Below are 20,342 nucleotides of genomic sequence, written 5' to 3'. Positions count from 1 at the left end.
AATGTCATTTTGGATTTACTCTGGCTTTCTATTCTGAAAAATACCACTTGCGTCATCACTGTATGGTAGCAGCATGAAACGGCTTGCTTAATTTGCTGTTCATCAAAGTCATTAATGTAACATTATCAAATGCAACAGTCAGTTTGCATGCAAACATTCCAACAAACAGCTGAGAGATAAATGACCAGATAATCAATTTTGGTGATGTTGTTGGATAAATGCTGATTATTAAATAATCTGTCACCAAGAACACAATCTAGTCTTTTGACTATTTTAAACTTCCCTTAAACTTACACTTTTCTAATGTGAATATACCTAGTTTTTTAAGCCTATAGGTGTAACAAAGGTTGTTAAAGCTGGGAATCATTCTTGTAGTCCTCATATGAACCATTTCTAAAGTTCCTGTATCACACAGAAGTTTTGATTGACATGGCTGAAATGACAAGTTTTAAAAGTTTTTTTTGGTTCATGTGTACAGCTGAACAAAGGGACTTTGTCGGAGTTGATGACACGTGCAAACGTCTACTTTTCATGGCTAATGAAGCTGACTTGGATGACGAGCTTGTCATTAGGAAGTCCTTGATGCAGAAGTGAGTAATTACAGCACGTTTTCTGTTCCCTTTCTTTGTTTCTCCAAACCTAGTACTAATAGTTTAAATAAATGTGGACTTAAAGAGCAGTAACAAGTGTGACTTGTCTAGAGACTCTGTGAAGGCAAGAAATGTTTTGATTTCTTCCGTTTGGGAAGTTGTAATTCTACATAAATCTCTTAATGATTTGACCACCTCCCATTAAGTAACTTACTTCTATAGCTAGTATTCCTGTGATACAAAAAAAGTAATTCCTGCATATTTAGCATTTCTTCCTCCTCTCTTCTGCCTCAGTTGTGTGGCTGACAGCAAGAACTCTTTAAAAGACGAACTGATATCTGATGCACACTGTAATTTTGTTATTTAATATCTTCAGGTAAATAGGTGGGACTACTTGGATTGAATTTCTTTCTGAAGTCCGACTGCCTGTCTCTGGGCAGAGAGACTGCTTTGTGAAACAGGATAGATTTATTGACAGTCCAGTATCGGGGAAGTTGTCTCAAACCAGTCTTGTTCCCAGAACTAGAACATTGGTGGTACACTTTTCTGACATTGCTCCGTTAATACCCTCCTCTCGCAGGCTAGGTGCATTGTGAATGAAGAAAAGCATTTACAAGTGAGTAGTGTGGGTCAGCAGTGCCAGCCTGAATACAGCTTTGTTCCCCTAAATCCATGCATGACCATCCATATTTTTACAAGCCTTTTATAAACCAGTTCATTCACAGATTGCAAAGAACAAATAAAAACTGCCTTAGACCTTTCAGAGGTACATGTTTGCTTTTCCAGGTGGGATAATATTGGCCATATATTTGCCCATATATTATTTTTATTAAAGGCAGTTATGGAGGTTCCACATCCTGCTAAGCTACAAATATTTATGTTTTAATATATAGAATATAGTTTTAAGTTTATTTATTAGTGTCACAAGTAGGCCTACGTTAATATTGCAATGAAGTTAACTGTGAAAATCCCCTAGTCGCCACACACCGGCGCCTGTTCGGGTGCGCTGAGGGAGAATTTAGCATGGCCGATGCACCTAACCGGCCTGTCTTTCGGGCTGTGGGAGGGAACTGGAGGACCCGGAAGAAACCCACGCAGACACGGGGAGAACGTGCAGACTCCGCACAGATGGTCACCAAGCCGGGAATCAAACTTGGGTCCCTGTGAGACAGCAGTGCTAACCACTGTGCCACCATACTGCTCATGAATATATTCAGAAGTTTTTAAAAAACTGACGTTTATCTTTTTTACTGGATTATTACTTTCAGTATAAGGTGGTTTTGACTTTGGAGCAATAGTTCTAACACTTCGCTGCCTCACATATCATTCAAGAATGTTGAGCAAGTAACTACTTACCTTTCAGTGCTGTTGTCAAAAAGTGAAGAAAGTGATTTAATTGCTGTCAGTAACTTGCTGTCAGTAAGTAAGTAACAGGGTACCAGATCATTGATCATTTAAGGGTTAACCATGTTGATGTGGGACTGGAGTCACAAATGGATAGCACATTCCCTTATCTAGAATTTATTAGTCAACCAGTTAAGTTTTTCTGACAATCAGATAGCTTTGTGGTTTCTTTTTTTGATACCAGTATTTTATTTCTAGGTCTCTTGAGCTAAAATCAAATTTTCTAAATATAAACTCTCTTTCTAGTCCAAGCTTCTGAATTACTTGTCCAGTAAAATAACCATTTCACTACTTTTGAACTACCAATGTTTTTCACCCCAGAAGATATTGAGGCATGTGTCGGGGTGTATCTGTATTCCATGGGACGTGTACACAATTCATGGAGCTACTATTTGTTATAGGGTATTCCACGTTGTTGAGAAGCCCTTTTCCAAATTTACCTTGAGCATGATATTGGATTCTGCTGCTATCCCTGCTTTCTTTGGAGAGTGTTTGCAGTACCTTTTGGTGCTGATGCTGCAGTCATTTACTTTTCCATGATATGGCCCCTGAGGTTAATGTCTGTATGCTCAACAGCCAAGGTCTTCAATATCTTAAGCCTCTATTCAGGCACATAGAATCATAGGATAGTTGTAGCACAGAAGGAGGTCATCCAACCTATCGTGTCTCTGTCACCCCTGTAAGAGCAAAACCCAGAGTCACTCCCTCACCTGATCCCTATTGCCCCATAAATGTTTCCTCTGCTTCATCATGCTCTGCCTCTTAACACCTTAACTCCTAGCTTCTTTGTGAGTTGTCAACCGCACTACGTCAATTCCTCATCACCCCAAGTTAAAGTTACCTGGTCTTGAAAGTGCAAGTGATTGGGTTCAGAACAGACTAATTCCTACTGAAGTCCAAACATTAAAGGCATGGCATTGGTTCTTTCTCCATGTACCGTCTCTCTTGCCTCCAATTTCTTTGTAAAGCATGAGAAATGTTGTCCACATGGACTTCCAAAAGTTAATTGATAAGTTTCAGCACAAGAGATTATTAGTAAAAATGAGAGCACATGAATTGTAGATAACCTTCTTGCAAGGTTTGGTAATTAGATGGGAGATAGGAAACAGAGTAGGGATAAAGAGAATGCGCTTCTGATGTGACAAGTAGCATTCCTTCAGAGATTTGTGCTGTGGTCTTAGCTTTTCATCGTCATAGAATCCCTACAGTGCAGAAGCCATCAAGCCTGCACCAAAAACAATCCCACCCAGACCCTATACCTATTTACCCTGCTAAGCCTTGACACTAAGGGTCAATTTAGCATGGCCAATCCGCTTAACCAGCACATCTTTGGAGTGTGCAAGGAAACCGGAGCAACCGGAGAAAACCCACGCAGACACAGAGAGAATGTGCAAACTCCACACAGTCACCCGAGGCCGGAATTGAACCTGGGTCCCTGGCACTTTGAGGCAGCAGTGCTGACCACTGTGCCACCCATTAGATCCTCCAAGTCATATCTGTGAATGATTTGAAAATGGAATAGGAAGTTATAAATATAAGTTTGTGGATAGTACAAAGTTCGAAGACATGCAAAGCTGTGATTTTGATTTGATTTATTATTGTCACGTCTTATTATACAGTGAAAAGTATTGTTTCTTGTGCACTCCTCAGACAAAGCATACAGTACACGACAAGGAAAAAAGAGAATGCAACATGTAATGCTGCAGTCATAGCTAGGATATAGAGAAAGATCGACTTTATGCGAGGTAGGTCCATTTAAAAGTCTGATGGCAGCAGGGAAGAAGCTGTTCTTGAGTCGGTTGGTACGTGTCCTCGGACTTTTGTACCTTTTTCCCAACGGAAGAAGGTGGAAGAGAGTATGTCTGAGGTGCGTGGGGTCCTTGATTATGCTGGCTGCTTTTCCGAGGCAGCAGGAAGTCTAGAGAGTGTCAATGGATGGGAGACTAGTTTGAGTGATGGGCTGGGCTTCGTTAATGACCCTTTATAGTTTCTTAGGGTCTTGTACAGAGCAGGAGCCGTACTAAGCTGTGATACAACCAGCAAGAATGCTTTCTATGGTGCATCTGTAAAAGTTGGTGAGAGTCGTAGCGGACATGCCAAATTTCTTTAGTTTTCTGAGAAAGTAGAGGTGTTGGTGGGCTTTCTTAACTATAGCGTCAGCATGGAGAGACCAGGACAGGTTGTTGGTGATCTGGACACTTTAAAAACTTGAAGCTCTCGACTCTTTCTACTTCATCCCCGTTGATGTAGACAGGGGCATGTTCTCCATTACGCTTCCTGAAGTCGAAGGCTATCTCCTTCATTTTGTTGACATTGAGGGAGCGATTATTGTCGTCGCACCAGTTCACCAGATTCTCTCTCTCTTTCCTGTGCTCCACTCGTCATTGTTTGAGATTCAACCCACTATGGTGGTGTCATCAGCAAACTTGAAAATCAAGTTGGAGGGGAATTTGGCCACACAGTCATAGATGTATAAGGAGTACAGTAAGGGGCTGAGGACACAGCCTTGTGGGGCAGAAAGTTACACAGTGAAAGAGCTAAACTATCACAGATGGAATTCAATGTGGGAAAGTATGAGATCATCCACTTTGGATCCAAGAAAGGCAAAGGGAAACGCCTGTCTTTAATATTGAGAGACTAGGGACTGTGGAAGAGTAAAGGGATTTAGGTGTTGATGTACATGCATTACTAAAGGTGAGTGCCCAGGTTCAAAAAGTAAATAAAAAAGACTAATGAAGTGTTTGCCTTTCTGTCAAACACATTAGAATCGAGTAGTTAGGAATGATGCTTCAGTTGTACAGAGTCTTGGGTCAGACCCCATCTGCATTCGTTTTTCAGCACCAAACCATCAGAAAGATGTAAAAGAAAAAGACTATTCTCTTGAGTTGGTGGGAGGTGATCTCATTGCAGTATTTTTATATAGAATTAATTAGAGTTTTGCAGCACAGGATCAGGCTGTTCAACTTAGCAGGTTATTGCTGGTGTTTATGCTTCATCCCACCTTGTCAACAGAGAGGTATTTTAACTTATCAAGGAATTCAATTGGGTAGATACTGAGAAACTCTCCTCTTGGGAAATCCAGAACAAGGATACATAATGTTAAAATTGGAGGTGGGCCATTTTGAAGTTAATTGAAAAAGTGCTGATTCATTTGTAGGGTGGTTGAGATCTGGAGCATGGTCTGTCAGTAGTCTGTGAATGCTGGGTTGGTTGAAATCTTCGAGATTAAGTCTTTTAAATGTTTGTTAGCTTAAGATATCAAAGGCTGTGGACCAAGATTGGGATTCTATGTTGCCAGCTAGAGCAGACCTGCAACAAAAATTAAGTATAGCTGTTGTCTTTAATATGTGTTTAAGATCGTCTTGAAATAATTTTGACTTTTAAAGTTGTTATTTTTATAAGGATTAAATGCCCTTTTAGTACTTCCCATTATATCCACCAATTTGCTTCTTCATTATTTTGAAACTATGAGCAGCATGGTAGCAGTGGTTAGTACTGTTGCTTCACAGCATTCCTGGCTTGGGTCACTGTCTGTGTGGAGTTTGCACGTTCTCCCTGTTTCTGTGGGTGCTCCGGTTTCCTCCCACATTTTGAAAGACGTGCTGATTAGGTGCAGTGACCCGAACAGGTGCCAGACTGTGGCGACTAGGGGAATTTCACAGTAACTTCATTGCAGTGTTAATGTAAGCCTTACTTGTGACTAATAAATAAACTTTAACTTTAATCTCAGAATGGGGCTCATTAGAGAAAGTAAGGTGTATTTTATAAAAAGATAGATACTGCTGGATGTCACGTGGAGTTTCAAGATATACTGTAAGATTCATATATGTTATTGGAGATGACCGTTTTACATGATTTGGCAGAATTGATGGGGGAACAGAGCTAGCCATTAGAAGCGTGTTTAACACACTATACACAATTGGTGTAGATCGATTTCAATTATTGCACTACATTCATTTTTAAATTTCTAACTCCATTAGTCAACAAGAGTTCATTGTGTCACTGTTTAGGATCCCTGCTCCTAGTTATTTTTGGATTTAAATCTCACCTCAAAAGAGAAAGCACGTCTTTTGGCTTCTGTTCTGGAAAGGGTAACTATGAAGTGACACCTAGATATTTATCTGTGCCTATTGATCAGCCCTCTGCCAATGAGAATATGTAAGGCTGAGGCTCACAGCACTGCCGTTAGTTATGGAAATATTGTGCTGAAATTTCTGACAAGGGTAAATGCATAGTTAAACAAAAAATCCAGATGGTGCTATCCAAGACGTGCCGTACTGCGATTAGCTTCTGAAAAACAGCTTTTTACTGTGTTACTCGCAATTCAAATCCATTAAATGATGTGAAGTTCCTGCACTTGCACAGCAGATACAAACTAAACTTGCTATAGAAAGTCAGGGCTTTAGCTATTTCAGTCTAAGTACCATTTGTAATGGCACCATAAGTCTGAATTAGTATCTAACATTTCTGGTACTGAAAATTACCACTGTAGACTCTCATTCCTTCAGTTTTAATTTTTATTGGCAATTTTAAAAATCGTTTTTTAAATGCCTATTTTTAAACTTTTTTATTTCGTCTTTCACTTAATCCAATTTTTCCCTCTTTTTGTTTTGCTTTTTGCATCTGGTTTGACATTCATCAGACCCTTTCATTAACCACATGATCAAGGAGGTGTACAAATGTCCATGCAGGGCCAAGGTGCTGCAGTGTTTGCCATTCCCATTTCCCATTTATAAAATCCTACCATGCAAAAGTTTATAGGAATTGAATCAGCAAGAGCAAATTTTAACTAACGGCAAATGCTCTTTGTCCCCCAACGACAGTAAATTCTGGCCTGCTGCCCTTTTTAATTATATATGCAATTACAGTTTGATAGTGTGATAACTCCAGAACTTGATTGCCTGATGGTCTGTTTCTATGAATTGACAGTTGTTCACATCAAGGGGTTCATTCAGCCATGTTTGCAGCATACACAGGACCTTGAGCCCGCACTCTCTGTCCGCGAGATCGTTGGGCAGGTACTCAACATCTGCCCAAACCCGGAAATCGCGAATCTCGCTGGCGAGATCACGATTTCCAATTTTCGCCAGCGACCATAGAACCATAGAAAATTACAACTCAGAAACAGGCCTTTTGGCCCTTCTTGTCTGTGCCGAACCATTTTATGCCTAGTCCCACTGACCTGCACTTGGACCATATCCCTCCACACCCCTCTCATCCATGAACCCGTCCAAGTTTTTCTTAAACGTTTAGACGTATTCACATCTACCCCCATAATGGGGTGGAGTGGGAGGGGAGACCACAGATACCTCCGTGTTGGAACGTGGGGGAGATGACTTTCTTTCCCAGTGATTGGGACGCCCTTATGTCAGTGGAGCCGGTTCCTGGTTCTAAGGGTCCCCGCCTCACCAGAGTGATGGTGCAAACCACACTCACTCTTTTTTTTGTCAGTTAAAGTGACAAGATCTGGACAGAAAACAGGCCAGTAGAGCTGAAGAGTTCCACTCCAGTTTTCTCACCAGAACTGGCACTCAGCCAAATTTTCATAAGGTTCCACCCATATTGTTTGCAAACTATATTCCCACTTTATTACTAATAAACAGGTAAAAACACACACACACCTTTTTGACAGTATGTAATACAGCTTGTTTTTGTTTTTCCATTAATGATTTGTTAAAAGAATACAAATGAAAAATTTATTATGGCTACATGGTAAGCCTAGATCATAGAATAGGTGGTTTTGCTGGAGAGGGTATCAGTGTTTTTGAGAAACATGAATACCACATGCCTGACTGTACACATGTTAGTCATCAGAGTATGTATAAAATGAGGTAATCCTTACAGAAATGCAGAGTTTGCCCTTCCAGCTAGCAATTCTTTTTTCCTTATGACATTCTTGTGCTTCAACCCTTTTAACTAAAAATAATAAAGTTTCAAACTTCTTAGCACAAATATCTGTTTATCTTTGTTCTTTACTAGTCTTTTTTTGGGCAGTGGGGATTCATATTATTGCACTGAAATGTCATGGCTGTTGATCAATTTGAGGTTTATCTTCATCAATGTTTGTGTTATTTTCCACAAACATCACCTTCATGTTCCATCTGTAACACATAGCATTCCTCAATGAGAATGCAAGCAAAAATCTATTCCCAGATCTAAAGCGACGTTGCCTGTTAACCGTTTTGCGTTGCTTTTCGTGCGTGGTAATGGATTACTTCTGCTCATTACCCCTGCCCCAGACAGCCTGGTTGAGATCAAGGGACTCACCATATGGGAACTATGAACTAGCGTGCACAGTCAACCATTGTCTCTGATGCATTGCACCCGCAAACCATCACATCACCTTGATCTTTTTATTACATTTTTTTCTTTAAATTTGGTACACAAAATAGTTTTAATGTAGAGACTAAAATATCCCTGATTCAAAGAAGAATGTCTTCCAATGCCCTGAATTATAGCACACTGCGCAAATCAGTAATAAATAATTACATCGCCAGGAATTGGAAATACACACCATCTCTGGCAGTATCTGAAAGCAAGATATAAGGTGGAAAGCTTCATTAGAACAAGAATAATCACTGTATTATAATTGTTGTTATAGAGAAAACACTAAATTATAATTGTAGTTATAGAGAGAGGACTACAAAATTAACAGTGAAGCGGGTCTGTTTTTTTGCCTTATCTATCACTGCTTTTCTTTGTAATTTTACTGTATTTGGTTTGGTCTTTGACCTCCATTAATTCTCCAGTATTAATATCACCTGTGGGTTGTTGTAACTAATTCATCTCGGTTCCTTGATGTAGTCCAGAACAAGAGATCGCCTTGGTAAGAATTAGTTGTGGTACAGACAGATAGAAGCAGTTTATAGATTTTTCCATGTAGGCTATTGTTCATTGGAAGTCCTTTGATTTGCGGGTTTCAAACTGAACAAATTATAGCACCTGCCTTATTGAGAGTTCTAGTAGTGCATCATGACATTACTTAAGCTCTAAATCATCTGTGATACAGTTTTGTTTTTCCTTTTTCTAGATTCCTTAAAGTTGATGCAATATCAGGCACATTCACTATTCTGTGTATATTGGTATTTCAATTGAGAGCGGAACTGACAATACATTTGGACTGTAGAAGACTCAAGGAGACGATAGGTTAACCAAATCTGAAGCATAAAATGGTTACAGCACAGAAGGTGGCAATTTCTTCTGCCTGGTTCATGCCAGTTCCCTGCAAGAACTGGCCAGCTAGTCACTCTGTCCCCCTTCCTGTCCCCATAGTCCATAATTTTTTTCTTTGGATAATTATCCAGTTCCCTTTAAAAAGCCACAATTGAATCTGCCTTCATCACACTCTCAGGTAGTGCATTCCAGATCCTGACCACAGGCTGCATTTGTTTAAAAAATGTTTTCCTCATGTCATCTTTGGTTCTTTTCCATTCACCTTCTGTATGTTCTGGTACTTGGTCCTTTCCTTTTTTTCTCCCTATCTGGTCCGACTAGACCACTCATGATTTTGAACACACTCTCTTCCTTCTCGAAGGAGAACAACCCCAGTTTTTCCAATTTATTCACAGATATATACATTCCTCATTCCTGGAACTATTTTCATAAATCTTTCTGCACCCTCTCATTCACATGCTCAGAATTGAATGCCATACTCTACTTGAGGCCTGTATACCTTATTAATTACTAACTAACCCTGCCCTGCCACCTTCAAAAATCTATGCACATACATTCCATAAGACATAGAATTAGGCCACTCGGCCCATTGAGTCTGCTCCACCATTCAATCATGGCTGATATTTTTCTCATCCCCATTCTCCTGCCTTTTCCCCATAACCCTTGATCCCCTTATTAATCAAGAACCTATCTACCTCTGTCTTAAAGACACTCAATGACCTGCCCTCCACAGCCTTCTGCGGCAAAGACTTCCACAGATTCACCACACTCTGACTGAAGAAATTCCTCCTCATCTCTGTTTTAAAGGATCGTCCCTTTAGCCTGAGGTTGTGCCCTCTGGTTCTAGTTTTTCCTACTAATGGAAACATCATCTCCACGTCCACTCTATCCAGGCCTGGCAGTATGCTGTAAATTTCAATATCATCCTTCTAAACTCCAACGAGTACAGACCCAGAGTCCTCAACCGTTCCTCATAGGACAAGCTCTTCATTCCAGGGATCATTCTTGTGAACCTCCTCTGGACCCTTTCCAAGGCCAGCGCATCCTTCCTTAGATATGGGGCCCTGGGTCCTTCTGCTACCTTCCCCACCTGCTCTCTCCCACCCCCATTCGGGTCCTGCAGTGTTATTTCTGAAAGCTTTCTCACCACTGACCTGTATTTACTGGGTTTACCATTATCGGCTTGAACAAAGGTGTAACATTTGCAATTCACCAGTCTTTGGCTACTACCTCTGTATCATAGAATCATAGAATCCTGCAGTGCAGAAGGAGGCCATTCGGCCCATCGAGTATGCACCGACCACAATCCCACCCAGGCCCTATCCCCATAACCCCAGTCATTTACCCTAGCTAGCCCCCCTGACACTAAGGGGCAATTTAGCATGGCCAATCCACCTAACTCGCACATCTTTGGACTGTGGGAGGAAACCGGAGGAAACCCATGCTGACACGGGGAGAATGTGCAAACTCCACACAGACAGTGACCCAAGCAGGGATTCAAGCCCGGGACCCTGGCACTGTGAGTCAGCAGTGCTAACTACAGTGTCACTGCCGCCCAATCGTGTCACCGTGCTGCATATCTAAAGAGGATTGGAGGTTTATGGCCATTACATCTATGAATTCCAGCTTTAACTCACTCACTATCCTCCGTTGCTTCACATCCGAACCTGGTGACTTTGCAACTTTTAAGTATAGCCAGCCTTTCCATTACATCTTGATCAACTTTTAGACCATCCATTGTCTCATTAGGAATTTAAGAAATACATTTGTCACATGTATCGTGGTAAACATGGTTACAGTTGGCTTGAGTTACAGTGCCAGCAGGGACATAGTGTAGGCAGGGCCATGGTTTAAAGTTTCTTTATTAGTGTCATAAGTAGCCTTACATTTACACTGCAATGTTACAATGAAAGTCCCCTAGTCGCCACACTCTGACACCTGTTCGGTTAACTGAGGGAGAGTTTACCTTGACCAATGCACCTTTAACCCGCACGTCTTTCAGACTGTGGGAGGAAACCCACATAGACACGGGGAGAACGTGCAGACTCCACAAAGTGACCCAAGCCGGGAATTGAACCCGGGTCCCTGGTGCTGTGAGGCAGCAATGCTAACCACAGTGCCACCATGCAGCCCAGGGGATCCCCTGCTAGTAGGCCAAAGTCCACCCGATAGGGATGGTGAAATGTCAACTCCCCTGCGACATGCCCCTTCGTCCAAGATATTATCCCATCAAGTTTAGTTGAGGTTGACCCATGAACCTCAGAGGTGTTTGTCAGCTAATAAACAGACATTTCATTTATATATACCTAGATTTCCTGCATTTGTAGTGTTTTGCTCATGTAGAAGGTGGTCCATCTATATTGAAAAACCTTCAAAAGTACGTTTTAATGACCACTACTATCAATTGGGTCTATTGTAACATACCTTAAAGCATTGCCACAATGTCATAATTAAAGCAATAACCTCTTTTTTGGAATACTACAGCATTATGGTGATTTACAACAAATATATATTTGCTACCAAATATTAACCATATTAAAGAAGCTTTTTTCCAATTTATAGCAATCAACTTGGCAACTCAAAAAATGCACATCTGATGTTCAGCCACCATGTTCCACAGCATTTCAGTTAAAATGAGTTTTTGATGGAATGAGGTTTGATTTCTATGATGGATTCTTAATTTGTGGAACCAGCTTGCAATTAGATGCCAACGATGGTTCATTCACATCGAAGGTAGCAATGGAAGGGTGCGTTTCTGAATGGAGGGCTGTGACAAGTGGCGTTCCTCAGGGATCAGTGCTGGGACCTTTGCTGTTTGTAATATATATAAATGATTTGGAGGAAAATGTAACTGGTTTGATTAGTGAGTTTGCGGACGACACAAAGGTTGGTGGATTTGTGGATAGCGATGAGGACCATCAGAGGATACAGTAGGATATAGATCAGTTGGAAACTTGGGCGGAGAGATGGCAGATGGAGTTTAATCCGGACAAATGTGAGGTAATGCATTTTGGAAGGTCTAATACAGATAGGAAATATACAGTAAATGGCAGAACCCTTAAGAGTATTGATAGGCAAAGGGATCTGGATGTACAGGTACACAGGACACTGAAAGTGGCAATGCAGGTGGAAAAGGTAGTCAAGAAGGCACACGGCATGCTTACCTTCATCGGCCGGGGCATTGTGTTTAAAAATTGGCAGGTCATGTTGCAGCTTTATAAACCTTAGCTAGGCCGCACTTGGAATATAGTGTTCAATTCTGGTTGCCACCCGACCAGAAGGATGTGGAGGCTTTGGAGAGGGTACCGAAAAGGTTTACCAGGATGTTGCCTAGTATGGAGGGCATTAGCTATGAAGAGAGGTTGGAGAAACTTGGTTTGTTCTCACTGGAACGACGGAGGTTGAGGGGTGACCTGATAGAAGTCTTCAAGATTATGAGAGGCATGGACAGAGTGGATAATCAGAAGCTTTTACCCAGGGTGGAAGAGTCAATTACTAGGGGGCACAGGTTTAAGGTGTGAGGGACAAGGTTTAAAGGAGATGTACGAGGCAAGTTTTTTACACAGAGAGTAGTGGGTGCCTGGAACTCGTTGCCGGGGGAGGTAGTGGAAGCGGATATGGTAGTGACTTTTAAGCGGCGTCTTGACAAATGCATGAATCAGATGGGAATAGAGTGATATGGTCCCCGGAAGGGTAGGGAGTTTTAGTTAAGTCGGGCAGCATGGTCGGTGCAGGCTTGGAGGGCTGAAGGGCCTGTTCCTGTGCTGTAATTTTCTTTGTTCTTTGTTCTAGTAATTGCTGATTTTCTTTTTCAGATACCCTAGAATGCACATAAAAACTGCACTTGTGGATGCCCATCTGTACTGCATGAAAAAATGGGTTCTGGACTTCCTGGTGGAAAACAAGTAAGGGATTATAATACCATTACTGCACAAATAGCTCTGTGGTGTGCTCTGAAAATTAGCTATGAATTTCCACAGCATTCAAAAACACTCAGAACAAAAAGCTAAAATATGTCACTGATGAAGATCAGGGACAGGAAATAGATTTTAAATATATAGCTTGGAATTATAGTTTAAAATGTAATTCTGTACATGAATTTTAATATAGTGAGGGAATGTTCATGCTTACAAAAGCTCTTGGAATTTGCATGCTGTCCTGCCAGACCAGTTAAATTTTCACCTTGCGTACCAGGACGTTGAAGCAAACCCTGGCATTACAGTAATAATGTCATCAGTAGCCTTGTCACAATAATGACCCTGTGATACTAAAAAACCTGGCTCAGCTCCCAGTTCAGAGGTTTATGGATTCAAGCCGCACTTCATGGCTTGATTGCATAATCTACACACACATTTTACCCACAGAGATATTGTTATACCAGTGTCCTATCAGACTGTTTGGGTGGGCATCAAAGATGCAATTACACTTTTTTAAAAACATTGTGTAATTTATTACTTGTAGGAGTCATAACTGAGACACACTGGGATCGAGACTGTTTATTTGTGCAAGCTTAGAAACAAATGAAAGACCGCATATGATGAGTCAGTTGAGATGGACCAGCCTTTGATTTGCAGCTTCAGCTATCAATAAAGATTTTTCAGTCACTGTTGAGAACTAACTTTTCTGTATTAAATAAATAAATGCCCGGGGCTCAGACTTTACCCTGTATATTTTTATATAATATATAAAATTGTATTTGGATATTGCTTTCATATCTATGGAATCAAGATTGCTAATTAAAATAATTGTATGAATTGTTGAATGAAATCTGTTAGATATATGAAATGCTTCAAATAAATTACTTCATATATAATATCCTCATGGCTAACTTCTAAAGTTTTAAAAACTGGACAGAAATTTTAAGAGGCTGAATCCAGGTCTGGCTGTGACTTTCAAAGAAAAGGAACTTGATGGTCATATCAGAGAAGCTAACACCTCGGTATCTCTGAAAAGACACTTAAAGCCTAAAAATCTGGAATGGAAAGTCGATCACTGACCAGGAAACCATTGTTGAATTTCAAAGATTTATCTGGTTTACTAATGCCCTTTAAGGGAAGGAAATCTGCATCTTCACCTGGTCCAGGCCTACAGCAATGTGGCTGTCTCTTAAATGGGTCACTCAGTTTTATCAAACTGCCAGAAAGTCTATAAACTGGTCAGACCACCCGCTGACTTAAACAAACTCAGCCCTGTCAACCCTGGAAAATCCAACTAAGTCCATGTGACGGCACGGTGGTTTGCACTGCTGCCTCGCGGTGCCGGGGACCCGGGTTCGATTCCCGGCGTGGGACGCTGTCTGTGTGGAGTTTGCGGGTTCTTCCCGTGTCTGCATGGGTTTCCTCCGGGTGCTCCGGTTTCCTCCCACACTCCAGAGATGTGCAGGTTGGGTGGATTGGCCATGGTAAATTGCCCCTTAATGTCAGGGGGACTAGCTAGGGTAAATGTATGGGGAATAGAGCCTGGGTGGGATTGTGGTCGGTACAGACTCGATGGGCCAAATGGCCTCCCTCTGCACTGTAGGATTCTATGAATTCTCCAAACAGCCCACGCCCCTGTGGGCTGCGGACACCAAATTCAATGAGAATTATAGAAAGGCCACCTACATGTGGAGGGATTGGCATAGTGGTACTGTCACTGGACTAATAATCCAGAGATCCAGGGTAATGACCTGAGTTTGAATCCCACCTCAGCAGAATTCAATAAAGATCTGGAATTAACGTCTCATGATCATAAAAACATTGTCAATTGTCATAAAAATCCATCTGGTTCACTAATGTCCTTTAGAGAAGGAAATCTTCCACCTTTACCTGGTCTGGCCTACATGTGACTCCAGATCCATGTGGTTGACTCTTAAATGCCCTCTGAAATGGCTTGGCAAGCCACTCAGCCAATAAATGTTGGCCCAGCCAGTGACACCTACATGCCTAAACATTTTTTTTAAATTCATAAGCCAGGCCTGGCTACAGGAGCCAAGCTGTCTGCTACATCAAAGGACCCACAATTTTCCTTTCAAATTCTTATTGGTTGGAATATTAATAATGTCAGGAACCCAAACAAGGAATTTACACCCTTTGTCAAAGACAAAGTGGAGATCTGGCAGTCATGTGGCATGACCCACCTAGTTGGGAGAACTAGTTGTACTGTCTTGCTGTGCTGAAAATCAGTCTGCCATCTTCCATCTAGCAAGCAACAGCACAGAAAAAGGGCTCAGTTGGTTTACATTCCTGGCCCCATCTATACTGTTTCTGCTGGAACTTCTGAACTTCTATACCATTTCCTGCAAGACTGAACAATCTCTACATGCCTATCTCATCATGGAAGTTGTCTCGACTGAAAAAGTGAATTATCCAGTGTCAGTTTCAACTTGAAGATCTCTGTGAAGGAATACACAATTAGACTTTGATTCTGGAGCTCACATGAAACAATTCTTTACTCTTGTGTTAAACAAGGAAAATATGCATGGCAAAATATGTAATGCCCTAGTTCCCATTTAATCCCTTACTTGCTCTCTGTCATCTAGTCCCGTCCCCGATACGTCCTTCATCTCCACTTTTAATCCAAGAGGCACAGATTATACAGATATGGTATACAATATATTTAGTATCCAAAGCCAGGTTTGGCTGGAATACATAAAACAATATTGGATGCTGCTGCTTTCTGCTGAAACTGTTCACTATTCCGGAATCATTCTGGAATACCAGGATAACTCTTGGTTTCTTCTCTCTGCTGCAAACCATCGTCTAAATCTCTCTCTTCGGCTTCCTCCACTTTCAACTCCAAAAAAAGGTGCGAGAGGTTCATGGATTACTTTCACAGTAAGACCACCCAATCAGCTGCCTCTGTCACTTTCTGCCCTTTCCCTGGCAATGGGACCAAACCATTTCTAAGGTTCAACCCTGTCCTAGCTTTGAACTCACTTTTTTTCTCTAATTTCTTAACTGTCTCCCCATATGCCCTCTCTAAGCGGTGCAGTGGTTAGCACTGCTGCAACATAGCGCCAGGGACCCAGGTTCAATTCCAACCTCAGGTGACCGGCTGTGTGGAGTTTGCATTTTCTCCTCAAGGCCGTAGAAAATACAGGTGATCTGGGAGTCATCTTAGCCTCTATTGCCCAGGTCTACTGTATGCAGCACAGTCCATGCCAGATCCCTGATTAAAAAATGTGAGGCAGAGAGTTCACTGGGGACCAGGAATGGACAGCAGGACGTGATAGCATATCTTGTCTGGATGGTTGACAAGGAAGTGAAGGGTGTTCAGCAGCAGCCCATATAGGAAACCCCCTCGTGCAGAGCATAAAGGCACATGGGGAATTTCTGTGAGACTGTTCAAATTGTGGGGCCGAAGTTCCCAAGGGAGGTTTCAGGACACAGGGAAGTTAGTCCCTTTTTATACTCTATAATGAAAATCAACAAAAAGTGCCTTTTAATGTGTGCTCAGGATAATCAGTTAATACCCACCACCTGTAAACTTTAATAATAATTAACATAATATTAACACATAATGGTATAATGCCATTAATTAATTATTGGATAGGAAAAAGTGCAGATAGAAGTAAATACAAGGACTACTTAGGACAGTGACGGGTGGTGCTGAATCCAAGAGAATACTTGTACAAAACATGAAAAGTCAAAGGTGTAACCGTTGTCCAATTTAGCTAGAATAGAAAATTGGTGATAGAGGTATAATGACCTAAGATAGTTGACCAAAAGAAGAAAAAGACTTGCATTTATGTAGCACTTTTCATGGCTATGTTGATATCGCAAGCCACTTTACGGCCAATTAAGTACTTTTAGAAATGTAGGCAGTGTTATAATGTAGGAACCACAATATAATGCTGAGTGACGGATAACTATTGGGCAGGAAACGAGATAACTCCCCTGCTCTTTGAAATAGTGCCTTGGGATGATTTACAACTACCCGGGAAAACAGATGGGGCCTCCAGTTTAATGTATCATCTCAAAAATGGAAAGAAAGAGCTTGCATTTGTGTAACTCACTGCTGTAATCTACAGGTGCAAGCTTTAATCATTCAGCAAGTTAGTTCCAGTTCTTCAACCATGTTTTTTTAATTCAATTATGGGATGTGGGCATCGCTGGCTGGGCCAGCAATTATTGCTCTTCCTTAATTGCCCTTGAAGGTGGTCGTGAGCTGCCACCGTGATTTTCCACATTGCTGGATAGATGCCAGTGTTGTAGCTGTACTGGAATAGCTTGGCTAGGGGTGCAACATGTTCTGGAGCTCAAGTCTTCAGTACTATTGCCGGAATATTGTCAGGAGGCTCCTATTGTTCCAGGGAAAGCCATATGTACGCATTCTTTCGTGTGTATGAACAGAAAAAACATTTCAATCCATGAATTTAACATGAGCATGCAAAATAGCGTTTATTGTTATAGATCTTTTGTAATAACAGTTTTCACAATCTCAGTTACATTCAGTGAAGCAGTATGGACCTCATTTAGGCAATCCCTTAGCACAATAATCTATGTACGTGAAAGATTTGACCTACACCACTCAGAAATTGTGACAAATCTAAATTTTTATGCCATGCTTGCAGAACAAAAGGATTAAAGAAAGGAAGTAATTTCCATTTTGCTTTCACAGAAGCATTCCCAACAGCAGTAAAAGTACCTAATTGATCTCGGGTGTGTATTTTTGCCATAATCACATCTTGTATCCTTAAAGGTAAATGTCAAATTGCACCCAGCTTTCTATTAGCAACTAAATTATTATGTGGCTTAATGCTCCTGTTCAAAATATACAGCACATCCTTTATTGCGAACAGTGCAACAGGAAATTTACTAGTAACATTAAGTTTACGACTGGAGAGTGGCTGTTTGGGTCAATAAATCGTTCACTTTGCGTGAGCTCAACCCTTCCACCTGCTCCCTATATCCATCGATCCCACCAACTCTCCTGTGACTCGTCCAAGTGGCATATGGGAAGATATTGCTCACTTCAGTGTGGTAACCTATCACATAATTTCAAGACTGGAACCAAGACCAGTTCGAAATTGTTTGTAATAATGAGATTTGACTGCCTGTGCATATATTTCTGTACCCATTCCCAAATAAACATAATGAAAACAGAATCATATTACCATCACTGCTATAAAAAGCACATTGCTGAGAGAGAGAGAGCACAGGCGAACACTGTTGAACTTTATTTAATTTTTTTTTAAAACTGTATACTGTTTTCTTAAACAGGTTTACTTAGTCCTACAAAAGGGTTCCTGTCTCTTTGAAACTATCCCGTGAAGTACCTTTCCAAGTTTTTTCTGCTGTTAATGTAAAATTGTAAGGAAATAAACTTAACTATACAAATATTTATTTAAATTCCAAGATTTTAGTAACAAGTCAGAATGAAATATCTCTTTAATAATAACATACATACAGTATGCAGATGGCAGGTAGGTATTCTAAGCTCTCAGCCCATTTTAGAAATTTGTTTTTATTATTTCTTGAAATGCACCTTTTAGACAGCTGTACTTGGACTACCAGGTCCAGCACCAAATTTTACCAGACCTGCCTTGAGCTTAAGGACCATGCCAGGAAACCTATGCGACATTCATAGGAAAAGTTAATGGTTTACTCTGGACCCCACCTTAAAATCAATCTAACAGGGCCTCCTTGTAAGGCATTCATATACAAACACAGACCGAGCATGCATAAAAGATGTTAGATTTGCATGGTACATGTTCAGGAGGGCTTGAAAATCTTTCACCCTCATTCACAATGAGGTGCCTCTGATAGAGACAAGTTGTTTGGGAAGTATGAACATTTATGCATTTGTACTTGTAGGATAACCTAAAGCACACTTTTAGATTGGGTATATAAATGGAAAATGCAATAAAGCTATCAGTCTTCCTTTTGAAACCAAGGAATTCCCACAAAAATGCCAGGTTGCTCTTTTACTGAGTTTGTGATAGTTTCCAATATTGAGTTTAAAATATTGAAAACTCAGTGGCTGCAAGTAATTAGAGGTATTGTTTTTAAAGTCTCTGAGCCATTAATATTAGGGACCACTTATTTGGTCTCTAATCTGTACTGAATTAGCATGTTCATTTAGTATACTACAAATTACCCAGGGTTCTCACTTTGGTTATTATTCAAAGACAAGGAAACTAGGGATGAGACAACAGAGGCATTAGTTAGATAGATTGAGTCTATAGAAGTGAAGATAGTGCCAGAGAGTTGGCACACAGCTAATGCTGTTGCTAAGGGAGATGGAGCAATTCATAAGAACCATACACTAGTCAGCTTAATCTACATTAAAATAAGCAATACAAGAGCATGTGCAGACAGAAAATATAATTTGGAAAATATTCCATGTGAATTCTACAAGACTAATTTATCTTAAACTAACCTGCTGGAATTCATTGAAAAGGGAACAGAAAAAGCAGACAAGGTTAATAGAGATGTTGTGCTTGAATTTTCAAAAAGGTCGTCGATAAACTAAGACAGCATAAGGTCATGACAAAAGTTAGGGCATGTGGAGTCGGGACAAATAGCTGAATGGAAAGCAGATTGGCTAAAAAGGTGTATAGCTAATACTGACCAAGATTGCAACTTAATACAGGACCTCAGAAAACTTGCAAACTGGACAATCAAGTGGCAAATGCACTTTAAATGCGGGGAGATGCACTTTGGTAGAAAAATGCAAACATCATCTACATCTTGGAAAATAAGAAACTGAATGGAGTAGAAGTTCAATGGGATCTCGGGGATCAAGTGAACAAATCACTAAAGGCTGCATCTCAGATTAGCAAAGCAATTCAAAATGCTAATAAAAATGTTTTATTTTTAGAGATATAAAATTTAAAGTAGCAACATTCTGTCAAACTACATGATCCTGGTCAGTCTGCACTTAAATGTTAAACACAGTTTTGGTCACCTTAGTACAAAAAGGGTGTAGAAGCCTTGAAGAAAATGCAAAAAAGATGTACACAGATGGGGGTCATAAATACAAGCTACTTACTGATAAATCCAAGAAGGTAAAAAGGAGAAATTTCTTGACGCAAGAGTGCTTAGAACATGGATCTCACCATCACAGGGAGTGGTTGTGGCAGATTGCTTGTCAAATTTTCTTTTGAAAGTATCTAAGTACATGAGAAAAAGGAATAGAAAAATATTTTGAAAGGCTGAGAAGATTTTGATAGAGTGGGAGGAGACTTGCCTG

The 20,342-nt window shown here is 40.7% G+C and overlaps 1 protein-coding gene across 5 annotated transcripts in view; it reads left to right on the top strand.

Annotated features, from left to right (window-relative positions):
* The window catches only part of eif2b3 (eukaryotic translation initiation factor 2B, subunit 3 gamma), a 117,030-nt gene that overhangs the window by 36,352 nt on the left and 60,336 nt on the right, over window positions 1–20,342 (top strand). For all 5 annotated transcript variants that reach the window (XM_078218690.1, XM_078218693.1, XM_078218692.1 and 2 more), the window contains exons 5-6: window positions 479–590; window positions 12,983–13,072. In XM_078218690.1, the coding sequence (XP_078074816.1) occupies window positions 479–590; window positions 12,983–13,072 (202 nt within the window). The remainder of the gene's footprint in view (window positions 1–478; window positions 591–12,982; window positions 13,073–20,342) is intronic.

This window comes from Mustelus asterias, chromosome 8, assembly GCF_964213995.1.
Source record: "Mustelus asterias chromosome 8, sMusAst1.hap1.1, whole genome shotgun sequence".
Classification (NCBI taxonomy): Eukaryota; Metazoa; Chordata; class Chondrichthyes; order Carcharhiniformes; family Triakidae; genus Mustelus; species Mustelus asterias.
Note: the sequence above shows the minus strand (reverse complement) of the source record. Positions and strands in the feature narration are given on the sequence as shown.